At 29.6% G+C, this 22,925-nt stretch overlaps 2 protein-coding genes across 7 annotated transcripts; one reads left to right on the top strand and one right to left on the bottom strand.

The window, feature by feature from the left end:
• The first annotated feature begins 575 nt into the window (after window positions 1-575).
• LOC124829040 (phosphatidylinositolglycan-like protein) lies at window positions 576-3,354 on the top strand. Of its 5 annotated transcripts, none has more exons than XM_047302474.2 (7): window positions 576-693; window positions 1,083-1,165; window positions 1,646-1,823; window positions 1,917-2,001; window positions 2,148-2,202; window positions 2,637-2,775; window positions 2,977-3,354. In XM_047302474.2, the coding sequence occupies exons 3-7, from the start codon at window positions 1,647-1,649 to the stop codon at window positions 3,070-3,072; spliced, it is 552 nt and encodes a 183-aa protein (XP_047158430.1). In that variant the 5' UTR covers window positions 576-693; window positions 1,083-1,165; window position 1,646; the 3' UTR covers window positions 3,073-3,354. The 5 variants fall into 5 exon arrangements, with proteins under 5 accessions (XP_047158430.1, XP_087956376.1, XP_047158431.1 ...); XM_088100250.1 differs by having other exon boundaries at window positions 1,083-1,215; window positions 1,780-1,823; window positions 1,946-2,001; XM_047302475.2 differs by having other exon boundaries at window positions 1,083-1,215.
• A 2,002-nt stretch (window positions 3,355-5,356) lies between these two features.
• TRM26 (RB1-inducible coiled-coil protein) lies at window positions 5,357-11,044 on the bottom strand. 2 transcript variants are annotated; one of them, XM_047302451.2, is made up of 6 exons: window positions 10,819-11,044; window positions 9,839-10,004; window positions 9,329-9,405; window positions 7,294-9,018; window positions 7,013-7,181; window positions 5,357-6,292 (listed from the first exon to the last, which is right to left on the bottom strand). In XM_047302451.2, exons 2-6 carry the CDS (start codon window positions 9,918-9,920, stop codon window positions 5,649-5,651), a joined length of 2,697 nt encoding a protein of 898 aa, XP_047158407.1. In that variant the 5' UTR covers window positions 9,921-10,004; window positions 10,819-11,044; the 3' UTR covers window positions 5,357-5,648. The 2 variants fall into 2 exon arrangements, with proteins under 2 accessions (XP_047158407.1, XP_087957003.1); XM_088100877.1 differs by lacking the exon at window positions 10,819-11,044 and having other exon boundaries at window positions 7,294-9,013; window positions 9,839-9,899.
• Window positions 11,045-22,925: the final 11,881 nt, after the last annotated feature.

The raw sequence follows: 22,925 nt of genomic DNA, 5'->3' as shown, positions 1-22,925 counted from the left end.
TGAAGTCTCTTATATGATTAAATTATCAGTAAAAATATATGATATATCATTTCTTTAATAAAGTTCGTGTTTAATATATTTATAAGCTAATATATTACAGATACCTTAAATAATTTTTTTATGAAGAGAAAAATCAAGTGTGAATTATCTTAAATCTATATAGCACCATCACATGAACTTGAAAATAATGCAATTCAGCCTAAATTTCACCATATCAACATTTTTAGAAGTTATTAAACAATCAATTACATTAGTTATTCATAGTAATAAAGCTTTATTAGTATTCAATTTGAACCAAACATAGGTAAGAGAAACCAAATATATAAAAATATAAAAAAGAAACCCTAAATTTATTTTATAAAATAAATACTATTTACTATCTATCTTAAAATAAATGTTTGAAATAAAAAATAATGATATCAAATTTTAGAGGAATAAAAAAAAAATACCATATGTGAAACAACTACATTCATTTTATTTTACAAGGACGAAAACAATAATTTCATATTAAAAAAAAGTGAAATCGATTTGAACAAAATTAATAATTCATTTATTTTAGGGGAAGTAAAATTATATTTAAGTTTAAAATAAAATAATATTTAATTATGAGATTATGTCATGTTTGTGTTGAATATCGAAACACTCTGTACAAAGCTTTCTCCGTTGTTTTGCTTCCTGGAGAGCATATCAAAGGTAAGTCTCATGAGCTGTTTTTGCGTTTTTCGTTCTCTTAATCTAAGTTTCGAACTCCTTGTTAGTTTTGTGTTTGATGCATGATATATGGTGTCTACATGAAATTCCTTCAATTTCACTTTTTTTCTGTTCTGTTATTAATTAAGGATTTAGGTAGTTTTATTAAGCATTCTATATAATATTAGTTGTTAGGACATTGCTGATTGTTATGTATTAGATTTAACAGTGTTTAACATCCAGAAACAGAAGGAGGCAATGGAGATTAATTTCCCACATTTTATTTGATTATTGTTTTTACTGGAATTGGCTTTTTATGGGTTTTAGGGTTACTCACAGGGATATGAATTATTGACCCATGCTATAAGCTATCCTCCAACGTTGTGTTTCAGGAACTTTTGCGTTGTCATTGTTGGCAACATGGCGTAAATCCAAAGCATTGGAAGAACTTAATGACCTTATGAAGACTGTAGGAGTAAGCTCCTGTTAAGTCACATTGTCTCTATAACAAAATTATAGTGGAAAGTAAGAATCCATCCTCTCTATGAGTCTATACTCTGTGAAGTGACATTGTCTCTATAAAAAAGATATTTTCATTTCCTGTTTTTCCCTCTTTTTTTTCTTTTTTCATCTATGACCTAGTGAGTTTTGGTAATCCAGTCGCAGTTCCTTTTTATTTTTTTTCATTCTTCGTTGTTTTGTTATTGACTTGTTTGTTTTGTTTAAACCTATGGCTTTTGATCATTAACTATAAATATGTCTTTAGTTTTGTAGTTTTTTATTTTATTTTTTTCAGTTATATATGTCTAGTATAAGTTATTTAACTTGTATTCATAATCTTTAAAGCAATGGTTATCTTCCTGTGCGCTGCTGGAGCTAGCTGCTCCTCACTGCTGTTTGGAATTGATAACCATGGGTGCTGAGTATAGAAAAAAAAAATTGTTTTTCTTGTCAGGATGATCGAATTCTCAAAAAGCAATGTCAGATATACTTATGTCCATGATCAGAAATATTCCTCTGAAGTTGTTGACATACACCATATAATTTCGAGGAGGAGTAATGCAAAATATTTTTTTGTGTATACCACAGCACTTCTTATATTAGCATGTGCCTTGTATCTGTATGCTTATAAGGTATGTCTTTCAACTGTTTTGTTTTTCAATGACTCAAGGATTTTAAATATTGTGGTTTTTACCTTTACTTCTTTACATTTCTTCTATTAACAGGAAAAATCAATTAGTCTTGTGTATTGCAGCTTTCTTTTTGACATATTTCTTGTGAAGTCATTACTTGGGAAGCCAATTAAGAAAGGTGAGGACCTTCCTAGCAGGGTTTTGTATTTGAAAGATTAACTGTTATTTTTATTTTAACTTGGAATGGAAAATATATTCATTTCCATGTTTTAATTCTTAAACTTTATTTTGCCATTTTCACAATGTTTGTAATTTTTCTTGCAGAATCCGTTGTGATTATGCCTGCTTTTGGAGTACAGCTTGAGACTCATTATGTGAGGTAATGCGTTTTGTTGATTGATTTTCAGTCAACATTCAGCGTGAATTAAGAGGCCCTGTAAAGCCTAATGCATGAATAGATTCTGTTTTGGGAAAGGATTGTGTGCTCTGTAATTGTTATCTTTCAAAGGTTGGGTATTGGAAAGCTTGTGGCCAGTTTAGAGATCTTTTGGTTGTTCATACTTGAGAAACAAGTTATAAATTGATTGTTTCTTATCTGGCATGGGTATTTGAATTTTGAATCACATAATTTTCATGATGAAAGTATATTACTTCAAAGTCTTTGGTTTTAGCTGACAGATTATATCCAACTTGTTTTCAACTCATTCAACTGGTATCTTGGTGTCCTTTGTATTGGCCATTGTAACCCTAACATGATTTTAACATATTTGATACCATTAAATACTTATTTTGTCTTTGGATACTTTGCTGTAGTGGAAAAGTCATCCGATACTTCGTTCCCATTGACAAGATTCTGAAACCTGTTCTAATAGAATGTGTGACTCCAATGACTTGTTATTGGACTCTTTCATTGATTATTCGTGGAGAATCAGAAATGGTGTTAGTTTTCAAGGTGAGTTACTTTCCATCTAACAAGTTTTCAAAGTTCTCAATTTTTTTCACTATTAAAGATGGAAGGGCTACTGCTTGATTGTTGAAAACTAAAATCATGAGAAGAATGATTAGCTTAAGAAAGCATTTAACTTCATCATTTTGACGATTTTTTTGAAGCCTTTTACCCACTAAAGAAGGATTTTTAAATCTGTTTTGCTAGAACTCACGCCCTCCGGTGAAAATATTGGTCCATGTGTGGAAGGCCCTCTGTGCTGCAACTGGTAGCAATGAAGAGACTTGTGCTCATGCAGAATGAATAATTGACTGCAATGGTTTTCATATTATACCCATCAGTTTAGGCTGTGTTTGAATGAGTGGTCTGTCTATTTTTAATTTTCTGCTGAAATTTTGATATTGATTTACTGTAGTTTCAAAATATATTGATTTTGATATTTTAAAATATATTTTTAATATATCAAACTCAGTATATTTTGAAAAACATAATAGAAAAATAGCATACAAAAATCCATTGACTCTATTGTGTCATATTGGAACAATTTCATTTTTCAGAAAGAAAAGTTTTAACTCATTTCAATTTTATAACCTTTTTTTTCTAGTTGGTATGATACATTGTTATATATTTAATTATTAAGTAATCTGGAAATACAGAATGATTATATCTTTATGCACATGATTGTATGTGTTTATACGTTTTATTGTTGGTAAAATATGTAAAAATGAACAAATATATTAGTAAAATGTGAAAAAAAATAATCCTAAATAGTAAAATTCATGAAATGATGATAATTAAATAGAAAACATGTAAGTAAGTTTTTGTAATTGGACATTCAACAGATTGCACAAGGAACTAATTAAGTTAGAATCGATGATATAAATAATTAGTTATTTTTATTCAGAAGCAATCAGTATGAAGTTGATGAACATCATAAACAGATTTGAACTATTTTATTTTTAAAATAGTCTTTTTATTGGACTAACAGCTAAATCTTAGTTAAACCCGATACCAGTATAATAATGTTAATAATTAAGTTATATATTAAATAACACTAAAAAAATATAAGATCATAATAATACTAAAAACAAAACTAATACGTTTTATAAGTTTTTGACATTCAAAATGTTCTTTAATTTATGATTGAACCGTACCTAATAATATTCTTTAAAAATAATAAGTTTTTTTAAAAGTGATAAATAGTTTTCATTTTCTTATTTTTTTGAATAAAATAAAAATACCCTGTGTTAAGATTTTTCTATTATTTTAATTTTAAGAATATATTTTGTTAATTAGTATGAAATATATTTTGTTAAAGAACATTCACCTATAAGATATATTTTATAGTTATTTTAAATACAATATATTATACAACTAAAGCAATTAGTTTTTTTTTAAAAAAAAACTGTTATTAATTATTTTAGCATTAAATATATTTTAGTTTCTTACAAAAATTAGATATGAAATTAATTTTTTATCTATTCCAAACTTTAACTTGATAAAGTTTTATCTCCAAACTTTAAAAATAAATAAATATAATTTTTAATTTAACTGTGTTAATTATTTTTGTCAAACATCATAAAAGTATTATTGATAATATTTCAAAAAGTTCTAAAATTACTAAAAAAATAAAAATTATTTCTTCAAAATAAACCATAAAAAAAGCTAATTTGATTTTATGAATCATCACCAATAAACTAGTAACTCACCTTTCAACTTAAGTTATTAGTTTAAAGTTTACTTTGATTTTTTTTTCCTTTTAACGAATATATAAGTATATTTAAGATTAAGTGTCACATTAAATAATGTATTCTATTTAAAATGAGAAGTTTAGCCATCTATCATCAATTGTTAAAACTTACCAACAACAAGAAAGTTAACAAAAAATATTAGTTCATTAAATGGAAGAACCTTTAAAGTTAAGTATATATATGATGTAGTTAAAATGCTCATAAAGTAAAGCAGGAAATCTGACTTAAAAAGAGAAAGAAAAAAAAATCTAAGGCCCCCTACCCTTCATACTGTAAGACAGCCATTATTTTGGGGGTGGGAAATGCTGAATCAAAGATTCAAACTTTTCATTCTTAGCATTATTTGTTTCAACAGGGATAGCTTATCTGATAGAAATGCACCCTTAATGAGTAATTATCATGCGTTTTGAGACAACTGCAACAAGAAATTACCACTCTTCTCATTTTTCAGTTTTGGGTCTTGCATAGATAAATCTAAAAAAAAGAAGATAGTTTGACATTTATGGCACATGCATTAGAACATGAAATCATCCGCAAATTATGGAAAACTTTTGTTGATTATGCAGCATATCCACTCTATGCCTTTTCACATATAGAAGGTCTGCCAGAAGGACAAAGAAAGTGGCATGTTAAACATTTTCAAGCCTGAACATCTAGATAAGTCTGTTTCAATGTAGCACGTTATAGCACACAAATTTATCAAGTTTTTAGTAATAATGTCAAAGAGCTGTTACCATGTTGTATCAAAACTGAATCACATTTGACTTTCATTCATGATACATGGCAGAGGCAGATGCCTTTCACATAATTCATTATTGGTATTTGACTCTCTTAAGAATAACAACTTCTAACATATTTCCCAAGTTAAAAAAGATATATCATAACTACAACCATCAATCAATTTTCTACTTAACAAAAAATAAACCTAGAAACTCATGCCACTCATGTACAGTATGTATTACCGCAACTCAATGCCCTCGGTATAACAAGCACTCACACCAACTACTATATATATACACACATCAATATCAATTAAGGGGTTATCTTCCAATTTCAGTAATCATGTATAAACCTTGCTCCATGTGCAGGATTCTTTATTGTCAAAATGATAATGTAAAATGCTACTTCTCACTTCATTTTAGAACATATATCCTTTGTGAGTTCTTCAACCAGGTCATCAGTTATTAGACATTCTATATCTCTTTCCAAAATATTGATCTCATCGTTTATTAATTCAGACCAGGGGATGGATCCTAGGTGTTGAGCCACCAAATCATCAAGTGAATAAGTAGATATGTCAGATGGAGGATATATAGAAACACGGATAATGTCCCACACTAAGTTCAATAGTTCCTTTCCAGAAGGTAGCAACATGGAAGAGTTACTTAGTTTTTTTCTGAATCTGGACAATGTCAATGGAGGTCCGAGAACAACTGAAAGTGCCTCATTTAACAGATCAAGCAACACTTTGTGGCCTGGTTTATTCTTATCGTGATCCTTGATGCAGCTGTCATCATCTTCCTTGACCCATTTCCTGCGAGATTCTTCCACTTCTTCATAAACCGAGTTGCCAATAGGCTTTGCAAATGTGTCCCCTCTTAATAAAGACTTATCCCATGAACCAAAGTATAGTCCAGAAGCAACAAGTAGGTCTCTTATGTATGATTCCGCTGGATCCTCTAGTTGGTCCAAGTCAGACTCAGAGGCCTCATGTTTCATAGTGAAGTCCTCAGGACCATCTGATTCAAGTTGATTGAGTTGCCTCCTTAGTTCTGTCACATCATTAACATGAAAAGAGATCTATTAGAAAGAACTTGATATCTAAGCAAAGGGGGAATGATATTCACCTAGCATTGAGAAAATAGGTATAAGGAAAAATCATACATTTTTCCTGGCACTAACATTTCATACCCGGAACACTTTTCTCATCTCTTATACAGCAACACCAAAAACAAATCCAATCAAAGGTTGATCCCTCTGATATCTGAATGTGTTTATAATATTCACGACATTCAAATCAAATTCCATGACATTAACAAAGTCTTTTACTAAGCTAATTATTGCCATACTGAAGCAAAGAAATTGCACTTCTTTTGTTGATCCCATCCCTGTAGTTTTATGCCAACTAACCAACTTAAACAGTTAACACATACCCAGTTTGTAAAAATTTTGGGTTTTATAAGATGTATCAAAAGGATCCATGTGGTGAATGAAAGAAAAAAAAAAAAAACAGAGCCCAAGTTTTGACTGGTGGCAACAACAGAAGTTATATGGCCGTTGAAGCAACTTATACTGGGATGTAAAGCTGAGGTGATCATGTAAACCAAAACTCTGATCTTGCAACCTAGTTCACTAGTCATTTGAAAAGGAATAAAGATTGTTGTTGATATAGCTTCATATTGCACATGCAGTAAAACCATAGTAAACTATCTTGTCATGAATCAAGTCTATGATATCATTTCTCATGAATGAAAGTTAGAATTATATCATACCATTCAAACCAGAGCTGATATCCCTGAAAACCTGTGGCACAGCTGTATCATCTCTTGAAGACACATCAGGAGTTGATATTGGACTTAAATATTCAGTCCGCCTCCAAAAGTCTTCATGAATGCTGCTGCATACAGATGCAGGACTCGGAGGTACCTCAGTGGAGTTCTCCTAAAGACCACGTAACAGAAAATCTGTGATTAGATAACTATATATGAAATATAATAAGAGAAAAACAAAGTTCATCACTGAGAATGGGAAAAAAAATATAAGGCAAACTTACATGGCGCTCACCGCAGTTCATGAGAACTGTTGGTCCACTTGTGACATCTCTCACCATGGGACCATACTCATTGGCACGTGATTCCACCGTTGATTGAACCCTTCTGCCAAAAAGCCTCCCTCTTAAAGCAAGATTATATCTAAAATTGGAGACTCGTTCCTTAATATTAAATCTATCCTTTTTCCGTTTCTTGACATCAACGGACATAGTTTCAACAGCTTCAAGCTTCCTCCGAATCTGAGCACCAGTTAAAAGGTGGCGGTCCTCCAGAAGAAGCTTCCCAAATGATGTTCCTGATCGTGATACAGGAGCAGACAAGGATCTTACAAGATTCCTTGGAGACAACTCCCTGTGCAGAAATATATTTTCATCCAGTTCATGTCTGAAAGAACCTGTTTGTATTTCTGCGTCCTCTTTGGAAATTTCCCAGTTACTTGCGTACTTCATAATATCCCCCCCTTGCTTTAGTCCATCTTTATGACTATCTAATGCAAGTGACCTTGATTTTCTCTCGGGAAAACCAGCACGTGCTTCACTTCTCACAACATTTCTTAGCCTATCTGACAAGAACTTCCGGGTATCTCTGCTGATAACTTCAGGGGAAGTTGCTCCATTGAATTGCATTTCACTCTTGAACGACCCTGTTGATTCAGAATGGAGTAAATTTGTGTCAGCATCTCTGGTCGCACTTTCTCTGACTTGCTTTACTATATGTCGAGCTATTAGTTTAGGATCAGATGGTTTTTCATTGTAAGGTGTTTCAATTCCACTCCCTCGAACCACAGAAATCTTTTTGACAATTTTCCCTTGCAGTTCACATTTTAAACGCTCTTTCACCTCTTCAAGAAAATCTTCTATACTATTTCTCCCTTGTATAGTTCCGGTTGAAATGGTCCAATTCTCTTCATGGTTGCTAATGCTCTCAGGACCAGGCTTCAAGATAACTATCCTGGTGGGAGAAGCAGACGTGTCTAATCTGTTGCAGGATTTCATCATTAAGGACTCCTCAAAGTCTCTACTTAATGTTCTGCTCCTAGGAGGAAAGGTTTTCCTTTGAGTAGCTGAGACTAACTCCATCATGTCACCATGATATTCTGAACCATAACTTTCAGGTGGTGGTGTTTTGAATGAATGGTTATCAAGATCTGCAGGTTTCCCTGCTGCTGCTCTTTGTAAAACTAAATCACTATGAATCACCTTTTCCTTGTTCGAGTTTTCTTGAACTAGCAACCGTTTAGGAACACTACCAATTTCAGCAACCTTCGAACACTCTTGAAACCTTGCTGCTTGATATGCTTCAAACTCTTTCTTGAATTTCTGTAGTTCCTCTTCCTGAGGATGATCCCGCTGCCTTGGTTCTCCAAAACTCTTGTTCCACCCATCATCGTTGTCATCAACATCCATGTCTTCGTATAATGACTCAAAATCCATCTGGCTCGAAGAATTAAAGTTAGAAGAACCCCAACTAACTGAACCCCTTCGACTCAATCCTTTCTCTGAAGACTTCTTCCCCACGTTTTCACTCATTCTCTTATCTGATGGGACAACATATTTAGTGTCTAATGGCATCGTATCTATCCCCATCAACCTTGCCACAAGGCTTGGCGCATTTTGCCTGGTGCTTGATTGTTTGGATAGCTCCTCATTGATCAGTTTTTTCATTGAACCCACGTTTGAATAACGATTATTCTCAGACCTGCCCTCTTCTTCCACTTGATAACTGCACTGGAAATTGAAATCAGAGACTAAGTGAAGGAAGGATGAGAAAAGACAGAGAAATAGATGAAGTTAACTTTGCTGCTCTGTAGATGCGAGTGGAAAATGCAACATTTTGAGTTTACCACCACGTATTAGATTAAAAAGTACGATGAACAGTGGTATAACAAAATCAGAACTATGCTCCACATTATTCAATCAGTCAATTAAATGAAGGGAAAATCAATCAAATTCATGAAACCATTGAGGGGTCATTCCCAAAACTTAAATCGGAAAGGTCATTGTTAACAAGGACACAGAATAGAGATAGGGAATATACTGATAATTCTCCTTGTGGGCAGTAGTTCTGAGGGGTTTGTACTTGCAGATCTAGACTATTTCGAGGAGCTTCCAGGCCTACATGACACAACATAATAACATAATAAGCCACCAAATTCTAAAAAAAGGCAACTTTCAAGAATTCATGAATATCTCCAAATAACAAAGTAATCAGCATTTACAATTATATTTCATCTCAAAACCAATTTGCATTAATTGGAATTATCTAACGAATATATAACCTGCACATTGGGAATTGAGAAAGGCTACATGTTACTTTCCAACTGTTTCATCATATCAATAACATTTCTAATATTGTAAAATAGAAATTTGACTGGCGAATTAATTATTGGCAGTCTTCCACTTGCAAGAATGAATCATAAGAAACTAGTGCACAATCGATCTTCCTTATAGTGTGCCTTCCCTCAGTGGAATATGCCAGGGCATAAACCTAAGACGGTTATTCTTAGCATGAGTGAAGTTTTTCATAAATACAACGAACAACACCTACCACCATGATGTCTCTTCCGAGCAAGGACTTTCTTGGCCATCCTCCCCTGATTGAATTCAAAGAAGTGTAATAAGCCTCCCATACAAATAGAGTCTACCAAAAGACTCCCATGTCCTCAATTTCATCTTCCATATCTTACTTCATTAAACTCTTCGTAGTTTGCACCCTACAATGCCATATCTTCATCAGATACCAGTTTAAGGAAATTCAGCAATTATAGCACAACCATCGAAGATCATAGCATCTAAAAATAAGTATAAGATTTCATTTAAAGCCAAAAAGGAAAAAAGATATATGAAATATAAACCAATCTATATACAGAAAAGAAAAGGCAGATGTATAGTAACGAGGAGTCTTAAATGTGATAACTAGTCAACAATCCTGGTTCATATCAGAACATGTAAGCCTTCATGCCAATTCAGATAATATGAGCACACATATTCAACCACTGAACTTCTGCATTTAGAATGAAGGATCATTAATCGGCTATTTTTGGGCCTTTTAGATGGTAATAATTGTACCCTATGTAAGGAAAAATTAGCATGAAAAGTGGAAATCAATCAATGAAAGAAATTTAGTCTGGGTAAAGCATTCAGATTAATATCTTTCAGCGTTGCCCAAAACAATTAATTGTTTGAAGATTCGAGTGAAAAGGACAAGTATGAAAAATGTGAAAACTGCTTTCATGCTGATCCAAAGCTGATCCAAAAGACAGATAAGCATTCGAGTCGTACAAGCATCCCCAATGACTCAAAACAGTTTTATCTCCAGAGCTCACTCATAAAAATTCAATCAGAGAAACTCAATTGCAGGTTCTGAGAAAATGCATGAACCCGACAAGTCCCACAAGGCCACAACTTTGGTCAATAAACATTGCTGAGCTAAATAAATTATTCACTGACTCAAATTCCCACAGTTTTTCCAAGCAACACAAACACATCAATGCACAGATGAGAAAACCACAGAACAAATCAATATACCAGTTAGTGGTTTGAAAACTCAGGACTAAGAACGTATGAAGAGGCAAAGCATAAAGTCTGAATCAACGAAAAGGAGAAGATGGGTGTGGTTGAAAAGAAGGAAAGTTTCAAACTTGGTGAAAAAAATGAAATGGGTAAGAAGAAGGAAAAGGTAGAAAAAATGAGAATGGACGAATGGTGTGTAGTGAAGAAGACAGGTAGAGATTAAAAGTTTTATGAATTATAAGAAGAATGATGATGACAGAGGGAAAAGGCTGCGAGGTTCATGGCCGGAAATAAATAATAATAATAATAATAAATAAATAGATGAGAAAAAAAAAACTGAGTTTCTCTCTCTGCAGTTTTTCTTTACTGTTACCTAATCATTTCATTTTCATGTACAAATTCTTTTATTTGTTCTTCATAGGAATCATGCTGCTACTCCACATAGCCCCATGGCTTTGTCTTTTTTATTTTATTTTTTGTTGGCTGAGATAAAGATACCTCCTTTTAAAATGTCAGACATACCCCATTAACACATCTAAAGGGAGACATATATTACCATCATTGTTTTCATTTTTAAAGCACCAATTATAGAATTTTAATATGACTAACCTATAAGATATTTGTAATTAGCATAAGAAAATAATAATAGTTAATTTTAACTAAATTGAATGAAGAGAAAGGAGACAAGGATGCACAATGTTTTTCAACTTTTTACTATTACTTTCTGGAAATTCAGGTCTGGCAAGAAACAATTGTCAAAATTTCTCCATTAATAAGATTTGACATGTTGTTCTTGTGTCGGAAGAAAATTTTACTACATATATATGATTCAGAAACTCTCCCCCATAGAGTATGGAGAGAAATACTAGCATACTAAAAAAATTCACAAATTATCATTTGATTATAAAGTACATGTGACAAAAATGTTATTTTTGGAAAAATCAATTTAAAATTTATGTCAAAAATAATTTAAAAATTGAACTCTATTTCAGAAAGTATAATTATGGAATTTTTAAGAAACTTTGAAACTTTAAAAATAGATTCCTTTATTGAAAGAGAGGATGATTTGAGATATTGAAGTTTTAAAAAGAAAGGTGTAAAAATGTTGTTGAAATAAATAATGAAAGAGTGTAAAGTAAGAGAATCTGCATCTCTGAGCTGTTGTGTTGCTCTGCATTGCATTGCGTGCAGTCACTAATTCCACCAATTATTATTTTGTACCATCCAACTTCTGTAACAGTACTATCAATTTATGCCGTCAGAACATAATTATATTATTTATATTAATAGGTAAAAATTGTGATGGATAATTTCTTATATTGATATTTATTAATGTAAACAGTGGATAGTAGGTATTTTGATATTTATTCATAAATATATCGAGTTATATTATTAAAAAATTAAAAAAAAAATTAATTTATATTAAATTAAATTAAATTTATATTTTATTAGATTAAATTTAATTAAAATTAAATTTTAGTTTATATTTAATTTAATTTACATTGTGTTTTATTATTTATATTTTATTTTAAAATTTATAAAATATCTTTTTAATATCTAAAATTTTAAAAAATCGACAGATATATTTTAAAAAGATATATAACGATAGCGGATTAGACGTTTTAATTATGGTTCAATTATGATTTTATATAATTTATTACTAAATTGTAACAAATATCTATAAAATTTTAATCCGTTATTCAAACTTAACTATAATTATTTATTTTATTCAATTTTATTTATCTGTTATCGGTTTATCCAATCAAACCCTGTTCAAATTTATGTTGAATTTCTTTAAATCAGGTCAAATACAATTTTTTTTCACAAAAACCAGTTCTAAAATTGCTCTTGAAGAGCTATTTCTTATAAATAGTTTACATTATATCCACATATAGATACATTATTCAAATTTAAACTTATTATGTAATCACATACTTTTCTTCCTTAATTAGACTTTAAACATAATTTAAATTTAAAATCATCTTAACTTTTGTTTTAGTTTTATATATATTCTAGCAAAAATTTAAAAGATGTTTAAGTTAAAAACATTTAAATGAGAAGTTATATTTATAGGAAAAAAACAAAAAAGTGTTATGCAATTATAAGAAGTAGTGGGTCAGGTAAGATGAAATAAAATTAGAATTTCTTAGACTATCTCATAACCTAATTTTGAAATTTAAATATATTAGACTTTTAATCCTAAGACCAAAACCATTATGCAGACAGACTAATAAATATATATTAATTAGGGAAAATAGTTAAAAGTTGAAATTAAGTTATTAATTAAGATTGATCTATTTATGCACTTTAAATTAATTTTATCTATATTAACTAAGGAAGAATACCGTCATGCTATCTTATATAATTTTATTTATATTTTCTCCATTGAATCTTTTCAATTACTCTCTTTAAAAAATCTAAATCTAATGATGTACATTTACTAAAATATCACATCATTAAAAATTGGACATAAAAATTTAAAGACATAAAACATGACATTTGTTTTCTTATTTTAGGATTAAATATATTTTTTTCTTTTAATAAAAATTAAAATTAGTTTTCTAACTTTAATATTTAAAATTACATGTTATTTTAACTAAATTTTATTAAATTTATTTAAAGTTTTAAAAATATTTTTTAATTAATATTAAAAAAAATATCAACAATAAATCACTCAAATATATTATTAGATATATGTTAAAACTTCAAATAAACTTAATAAAATTTTGATTAAAAAAACCTAAATCTGTATATTCCTAAAATTAAAAAACTAAATTAAACTAAAATTAAAAAAAGATTAATTTTAATTTTCATCTAAAATATAAATAAAAATATTTAATCTTTTACTTTATTATATTTTGTCATTATTTCTTAGGAGAAACTTTATCGATAGTATTTTTATTTAATTTTAGAAAAGTGTACCTTAAAGGGATTAAGTTTTTTATTCTGGGAATCTGCATGGTCCATGTGCAAATGTAAGCCTTTTTGCAGGTTCCGTTTGGTTGAACTCTTTCTACAGTTCAACTTTTTGACTTTTCTTTTTACCTTTTCTTTTACTGAGAAGATGCCATGATTGAGTAAATAATAATGTTAATGCTGCCATACTTCACAATCTATAAATATTATCATTATTATCTTTATTATTATTCTTATTATTTGTTTTGAAAAGTTTTCTCATCACTTTTAATCGTACTTCGATCTTATTCACCACTGTTGCTTTAATAATGCAACAAATTTCCTTCAACTTACAATATTGCTAATTTAGAAATAATAGTTTGCCACTGAGATACGTAAAATAATGTTCCTTATTAAATTTATTCTTACTTTTTGCTAATTTCTGATTTCATTTTATTATTCATATATATATATATATATATTGAGATTTATGTAACTTTTTTAGTTGTTTATCGAGTTTTAATACACAAAACTACTTTCATATGTTATAAGTTTTAAGTTATAAGATTAAGAGTATTTTGAATAATTTTTATTTTTAAAACTAAAAAAAAAAAACATCAAACTTTTACTCATCTCTTCCTCGTCCCTCTCAGTTCTATCTCTTTCATCTCTCCTAGTCTAACATTCTCTGTCATCCTACCATAATAACCTCAACTGAAAAAAATCACAAACACTCACCTAACTTAACCTGCCATACCACAATTTATTACTCTTACTTTATTCGTTCATTTATTTTTCACTTTTGCTAAAATATACCAACTGAACAAAAAAACCTACAATGTTAATTTATATATATATATATATATATATATATATATATATATATATATATATATAAAGGATCGGTTGATGACCCTATACACTAAACTATGCCTGTATATTACTTAATATTTAATTTTACTATTTGAAATAATATATTTATATCTTTCCACTACGTCTTTTTTCAATAACATTAATATTTAATAAAAATATATTTTTCAAGTTTTCAAAATATATATATATATATATATATATATATATATATATATTCAAAAACACATTTAATTATCTTAATATTATTTAAGTATTTTTTTAATATTTTTGATTAAATAATTAATAATTATAACTTAATTTATAATAGTTTTATACTTTTAAAACTCATGTATGTATTTTTACTACTTATCTAAATCAACATAATTATTTGTTATCGTATGGACAATATTAAAAATAATAATAACAAAAAGTATTGGGACTAAATCAAATTCATATGTAAAAATCTATAACAAATCTTCTTACAAGAGAGTTAAACAACATTAAACATAAAAAAAATTATGTCTATTATGAAAATAATCAAGAACAGTGATATTATTTATAATGAATTTTATATTGTTAATCTTATCGAAGGAAGAAAACAACTAATCCACATAATATGTAAAAATATGAGAACACTTAAATCATTTATAATTATTTATGTATAATATTGTTATCCTTAAAGCAATAGTGTTTATCGGTTTCAAAGATTCTTCTTAAGAAAGAAACACATTATGTAATGGTATTATCTATTCTCTCTAAAAATATATGAGAATACTTAACCTCTTTATAATGATTTTAGGTTATTATATTATTACATTTTTTGTATCCTTAAAAAGTATAATATAAAAATAACCCTTTAACTTTTTAATCTTAATTTTTAACTAAGAAATATCATCAAACAAGAAAAAGATGAATTAGAAGGAACTATAATGGTCAATCCTCTAAATCAAATTAGTACTAAATGGACTTGTCATGTTTAACACATTTTGTTGATCCTAAGGTTTTTTTAGAAAGAAAACCAATTATAAATTATTATGATTCACGATAATGATGTCATAACCAAGAAAATGTTAGCTTGACGTGAACATTAATGATAAAAAAAAGTGAAATTTGAAGTAACTTTGTAAACCAAGTACTCAACAGCTAATAACTACGTTATTTGTACACCTTGATTCATCTTCAAAACTACCCAAACTCAAGTTGATTTACATTATTAAATAAATCAACATATAAATAAATAAACAAATAGAAACATAAAAAAAGTCTTATGAAGAGTTGTTCTTGAATACATTATCTATAGTATCAGACAAATAGTACACTTTTAAGGATGATTAATAAAAAAATTATACTTTTAAATTTATAAAAAGAAATAGATGATAAAGGATAAGATGAATATATAGAATAAGTATAAAAAATGTTAAGTGTGAAGATATTATATTCCTAATATCAACAAATTAAGAAAGCTAATACTAGTCATTTGTTCTGTTCCCGCCTTCTAATATTTGATTCAGAGATAGCTAAGACTAGTCATTTGTTCTGCTTACATCATTAAAATGATCATTGCAACCCAAGAAATGAACAAGCACAAACACAGAGAAAATGGTAAGCTAGTTTATCCAAGAACACACATAAACATTATTTAATAATTCAACTATCAATCATCAAACAATATTCACACACATTTCATCATCTAACTCTATACTGACCATCTGAATTCATGTATTGATATGGAACTATAGAGAGTCTGATTTTGAGGTGGAACAACAACAATATCCTCATTAACAAATCACTACACTCCAAGGTTAATCCTTTCAAGCATTTATGGCCAAACAATTAACCAATAGACTAGGGACCTCCTGGTACTCTTCACCACATAACCATCATTCTCTTCCTAAGACTATAGATTATTGAGAGCGTCAATGTAATCTCTAATTACTAATTTCCTATATCAATACATATACTTACACACATAACCATTTAAAGGACTTCTCCTTAAAATCCTTATAACCATCATTCATATGTCATCACATCTTTCAATCATAACAAACTAAACACAATGGAGAAAAACAATTAAAATAACCAAGGAAATACAGAGTTACTCGCCCAATAAGTAGTCTTCACTCGCCTAACGAGAGAAAAACCAGTGAGCTCTCACAACCCATCGAGCTGGCTTGCTCAACCCCTGTAACTATAACTCAAACACCCTAGAAAACTCGCCCAATGAACCAATTCACTCGCCCAGTGAGAGCGAAACAAAGAATTCCATAGACCAGTTAGGGAAGCTCACCCAGCCCCTGAAACTCACTGCCCGAACCCTTATTTACTCGCCCAACGAGCAGTTTGCTCCCCTAGTGCCTTTACATAATTTAATAGCACTTCAAATCTGCAAAATTAACACCACCAAACCTCACCTATCCTCTCCCATGCACTTCCACCAACTTCTAACACTTCTAAATGGTAATCAAAGCTACAACCATCCTGTCTATACATATATAATCCAATCTAAACCAGTATTGACATCTTCTACTATGGAATTTCCACTTAAAATCAACTCAATTCTACTAATTCTTACTCTTGATCAAGCAACTTAGGGAGTCTAAACAAGTCTAAATTGACTCAAAAGCAAACCTCAAACTCTCCATTTTACCTAAAACCTTCTATTTCTAAAAGTCACTACATAAAACCTCAAAATACACCTAAAAATCCATGAAAAACGCAACCTATCATCTACTATACAAATCTAGACCATCTACATGTTCAATCATCATCGAAACCAGTGCCAAATGACACTACTATAGATCCCAAGTTCCCGTTTATTCTATTTTACCATTTCTTCCAAAAGTCAACTACCAACACCACCCCTTTTATCCAAAAATGATCCAAAATTCTATAAATGCAATTCCATTTAATAATCCAACAAATATAATAGCACCATGTTGAGATTGTTGATAGGGGAGCACTGGTTTAGCTGAACCTACAATCTCAGAGTTTCTGGTTTTTGATGATGACAACACATAATTAATAACACATGTGTTTATGTGTTACATGTTCTATTACTTAGATGCTATATGTTTTAATCATTGTGTAAATTTGTTATGTTTAAAGCATTGAGGACATGATTGTGTTGATACATTGCATTTCACTATGTTATATAATTGATTTTATTGGTGAATGCATGTCTGATGTTTTATAGAAGGAAAACCACAAGCACTTTTGTTGAACTTATAATATGTGGCAAAACAACAATTTTAAGTCGACTTCATTATGAAGTAAGTCGATTAAAACTCGTGGCTTTGCACAAACTTTTTCAAAGTGTGCTGTGAGAATTTTTGAAGAGAAAGTTTTTCAAAACTTTGTTTAACTCTGTTGTATAGTCGATTACATGCAACCTGCATTCGACTAAGTCTGTTACAGTTTTAAAATTCTGTTAATGCTTGAATTAAATGTTACAACGGCTATATTTTTAAATATGTTGGCCAAGCATTTATTGTGATTCGACTGCATTAATTGTACATTCAATTAACTGCATTTATTGCTGCTAACTGCTTTGACTGAAGTGTTGTATTCGACTGTATTAGTAGTTAAGTCGACTTGAGAGCGTCAGAATTGTGAAAAACTATAAATAGACGCGAAATTGAATTCTGTAAGAACTCTCTTCAATTCTAACATTTTCATATTCATTACAAATTAGTGCTATCTTACAGAACGTGGAAAATCTCCAAGAATCAAAGAAGAAGATCGTGGTGATCATCTCTTGTGATTTCTTGAAGAGCAAGATTGTTGTGCTTTGAAAGAGCCGATCAAATCTGCACAGAAAGGTGTTTACTGAAAGATCAGAGTTGACAATCTATTGAAGATTGGGTTGATTCCCTGTTGTGATTACAGTGCGGCGTTCTTGACTTTGAGGGGTTTCTCAAAGGGTGTAGACAGCAGAAGAGGGGATTCTTGCTGCTGGTCTTTTTGTTGTACGCCTATATTTTGATTAGAGGGTTAGAGAGGTGTTTTATATTTTTGACGTGGAGGTCTCTATAAAATCCTTGTTGTAAAAACCTTGATCATTATAGTGCATTTGCTTCTTGTGGTGGGAGGACACTGGATGTAGGCTTGGCCGAACCAGTATAGAAACTCAGTGTTTGATCTTTCTATCCCTACTCTGTTACATTTAGTCGACTTTATTTTTCACGCATTTGATTATATTCGGCTGCACTACAAAGTCTTTTTCCTTGCGTTTCAAGAAAGCTTTTAAAGACATCTATTTTAACACACCATTTCACCAAAACATCATTAACACCAATTAAAGACATACTTATACAAGGCATCAAACATCATACAACTAATTTCACTCAATGAAAACAACATTTTCACCAATCATTAATCTCTAACATAAATAAATCATATAATCATTATAGAAATTTATCAATCATACTTGAAATTAAACACTTAAATCATAAAACTAGCATCCCTTACCTTAAAAGAAGCTACCACAGTTGTACACAGCTCATTGCTCTTGCTTCGAACCCAAGGAACTCTAAAGAAACCTACAAACCACAAGAACATAATCAAAGCAAGTCCTTAGGACCTCTGATCAACAAAGAGATGGGTAGAAAACTAATTTAACACATGTCAATACCATGAATTTGACAAAAATTTAAAGAAAAAAGGAGCAGAAACTTACTTACTCGGTAAGAAAAAATGATTGGATAGGAAAGAAGGATTATCTACCGTGATGACTCAAACACCTTCTAATCGTCAAACAGATGATCTAGGCATTAGAAATTGTAGAAAAAATGCAGAGAGAATTAAGAGAAAGATTTCTATTATAAGTGTTTTTAATAATGAAACAAGTTTAAAAATTTCTATTTATATTATTCAATTATTTTAAATAGAAAAAAATACTCAATTTTATTATTTTAAAACATATATAACTTTAATATTCGATTTTATAGATATTAGCGTAATACTTATACAAATTCATTTTAGCAACAATGTAAAAGGTAAACAAAGTAATTCTTATACATTTAATCAATTACTTTTTTTAATTAAAATATATTAACATATTGCACAATGAAATTATAATTTGAATTTTTTTCAATCAATATTTATAATGAGACGGTTTCTTTTTTAACTTATACAGTGCCTATTTCAACGTAAAAGGTAAACAAAGTAATTTACTTTGGTTTTTATTTTACCAACATAAAGAATTATAAGCATTCCCATTTTGAAAATATGATTCATATAATTAATGACATTATTTAACTTTAATTAACTAATAACAAAAAGACAACTTTATTTCGTTTTTAACTGTCTAATATAGATATTTTCAAATAAGGTAGGAACCTAAAAAGTTGGCTACCACCCTATGTTTTCTTTCTAGGAAGGACAATAAGTAAATTCTTTTTATTTAAGGGATCATAAACTATTAGAATTTAAGTAGGTTAAGTTATCATTTTTCTTCACATTCTTATGGAAGAGCCGTGTGTGAAGGAATTTTAAAATAAATAAATGCAAATAATGCAATAAAATCTGGAGTCAAGATGGTTATATCACCTGAATATGACTGGTGAAGAAATGAAGAGAGGGTGTTTCAATCATTCCTTGTGCAACTTCATAACAAACGGCGCAACACATGATAAGGAATTAAACATTTACTTTTAATACTCTTTATTCAAACTTTTCACATGCAAGCTTACCCAATACCTATACCTTAAAAGAAAGAATAATAAGTTTAGAAAAATCAGATTAAGAGTAGGAAAATGATCACAAATTAATTAATATAAATTATTTGATAGTTTTTTTATATTGCATTTCAAATACATTAATTTTGGTATATTAATATAGATTAATTTTGGTATATAAATATAGATTAATTATATTTAGATTTATAATTTTCTGAAACATTTTTTTTTTATCCCTTATACAATATAATAAAAAAATGCTAACTAATACTATTGAAACACAAAATAATAAATAATTAAATTAAATTAAGTCAGTCAAACCGGCTCATCGAATTCAACTTGGGTGAGCTGAATTGAAAACTAACCTACATAAAAAAATTATATTTTTTTCAAACTCAACCCGAGTTCTGTAGTAGATTGAGTTGACTCGCGGATTAAAACCTCTAGTTAAATTTATATTTGTTTAAAAAATATTAAAAACTAATTTACCTTAAAGTTTTTTGGTTTTTTTTTCTTCTCCTTGTCTCGCTCTCATCACTTTTCACATTTTTTTTCTCATTATTTTATAGAAAAATGATAAAAAATAGTGAAAATCAAAGAAATAAAAATAAAAAATAACCAAATTTAAGCACTAATAAAATAAAAGGAATTCAAATTTTCTTGATTAAAAAGACATCAAAATCATGCAAAAAAAAGGAAATCTTAATTTTAAATTTATTTTTAGAATTAAGAAATTAAAAATAAAATAAAATCTTCTATATATATTACTTGGTGATATATTAAATAGAAAACTTTTCAGTTATGAGAGAGTGTTCCTCGAAATGTATGTTTATAGAAGGCAACAATGGAAGAGGAAGTAGATGGAATCGATGTGGGGCAAAAAGAGGTTTGGTTGTATGTTAAAAAAAAAGGGTAAAGTTGGGAGGAACATGGTGGGTTGGGGGATTCCCCATGAAAAAGGCGAAACGAAAAGAGAGCCAAAATTGTTACAACTCAGAGGATAATGGTGGGAATAGGACCTCTCTTTTTCTGCTAACTAATCATGTTCAAAACCTCCTTCATGTGAGTTACAACCTAAACTTATTAAAACTATCACATAACACAATCCATCAACATGAATCATTTCTTAGGGACCATTTCAATTTATTCTATCCACCTAACTTCACCCACTCTCACGTGCTTCCATAACACCTTTTTCCTCTTACATGGGCCATACGCCTCTTTCCGCTCCCTCCCCTGGCCCGTTTGTAGGTCCATCAATATTCCTCAATTATTAGCAGATTGCACCAACACTTTCCCTTTCTTTCATTTCTATTGGGCTTTTGGCCCGTTTCACCCTTTCTCTGGGCTGCTTTTTCTTTACGAGGCCCACCAAAAGTATACTTTGCTGTTGGGATCTCACTTCCTACACTCTGCAAATCACTGATGTCACTTCTCATTTATTCTGCAAATATTACCTCCAAAAATAAAAATTGTCATTAAAGCCCAAAAATTTATTTACTAAACTCACTCATTGGAAGGAGAAATGCTTAAACTTATTTTCAATAGTTATTTTTTTCACTCGTTATATTATTTTTCACTTATTAATTTGAGTGTTGAAGTGACTTTTTTTTTATGTGATATTGGATCCACTCTTCATTATTGTACATAATCTAATTTATAGAGTATCCTACGGAACTTCATCCAAACGTATTCATTTTTTTTATTACAACATGAATAAATGTTCAAGAATAATCTTATACACTTCCTGTTTGATGTTCTTTTAACATTTATTGAATTTTAACTAATACATATAATAAAAAGAGTCAATGCATAATTAAAAAGATTTGACTTCAATCATTTATCAGTCCAATTTATACAAATTTTGATTCAATGAGTGTTAATTAATGTAATAAATATAATGACATCTCCAAGTTAAAATTCAATATTTTGATTTTTTATATATATATTATTTATTTTTGCTCGATTCTTAATTTCATATTTAAAATTTTCAGAACATCAATATACTTAATTTTGTATCCATAATTTATATCAAAATTTATTATTGAAAATAAAAAGCATTAAAGTTTTATTTGATTTAAAAATAAGTTAACAAATTCTGACCAAAGTGAATAATCCGGATATGCTGTTTTGTTATGTTTTATCTGCTGCCATTTTATTATGGACATCTCTTAATTTATATTTAATATTACAATTCCCTTCCTATCTGGGAAGGTGCACTGTTTACACACGTATATTGACTAAAAATTAAAAAATAATTTTATCATTGCAGAAAAATTAATTATAATATTATTTATATGTAAAAAAATAATCATACCTTGAAGAAAATTATGATTGTTAATACATAGAAGAAAAGAAGCAAACTCGTCTGGGTGGTGCCACGTACCAATGGGACCCACATGGAAATCTTCTCCTGCCACGTGTACGTCAACCTGTCTCATGAAAACGGTAACCTTTTCGAACAAACAACGTCATCGTTTGTTTCGTTAATTCGTAGTTTTTGTCTTTTGTCTGACGGAAAGGGTAACGAACGAAGGACTAAGTCCAACATTTTTCATTATCAATCACATTCAGAGTAAGATCCTAACCGTTGGTTATTTTGTCGTACTATATTTTATTCATTGTCTTCTGCTAACAAGTGTTTTCCTTTGGTCCAATATTCTGTAAGAGAGAGAAAGCACAATAAATAAATAAACAAAA

Source organism: Vigna umbellata, chromosome 10 (assembly GCF_029865625.1).
Source record: "Vigna umbellata cultivar VRB3 chromosome 10, Vumbellata_1.0, whole genome shotgun sequence".
NCBI classification, from domain to species: Eukaryota; Viridiplantae; Streptophyta; class Magnoliopsida; order Fabales; family Fabaceae; genus Vigna; species Vigna umbellata.
Note: the sequence above shows the minus strand (reverse complement) of the source record. Positions and strands in the feature narration are given on the sequence as shown.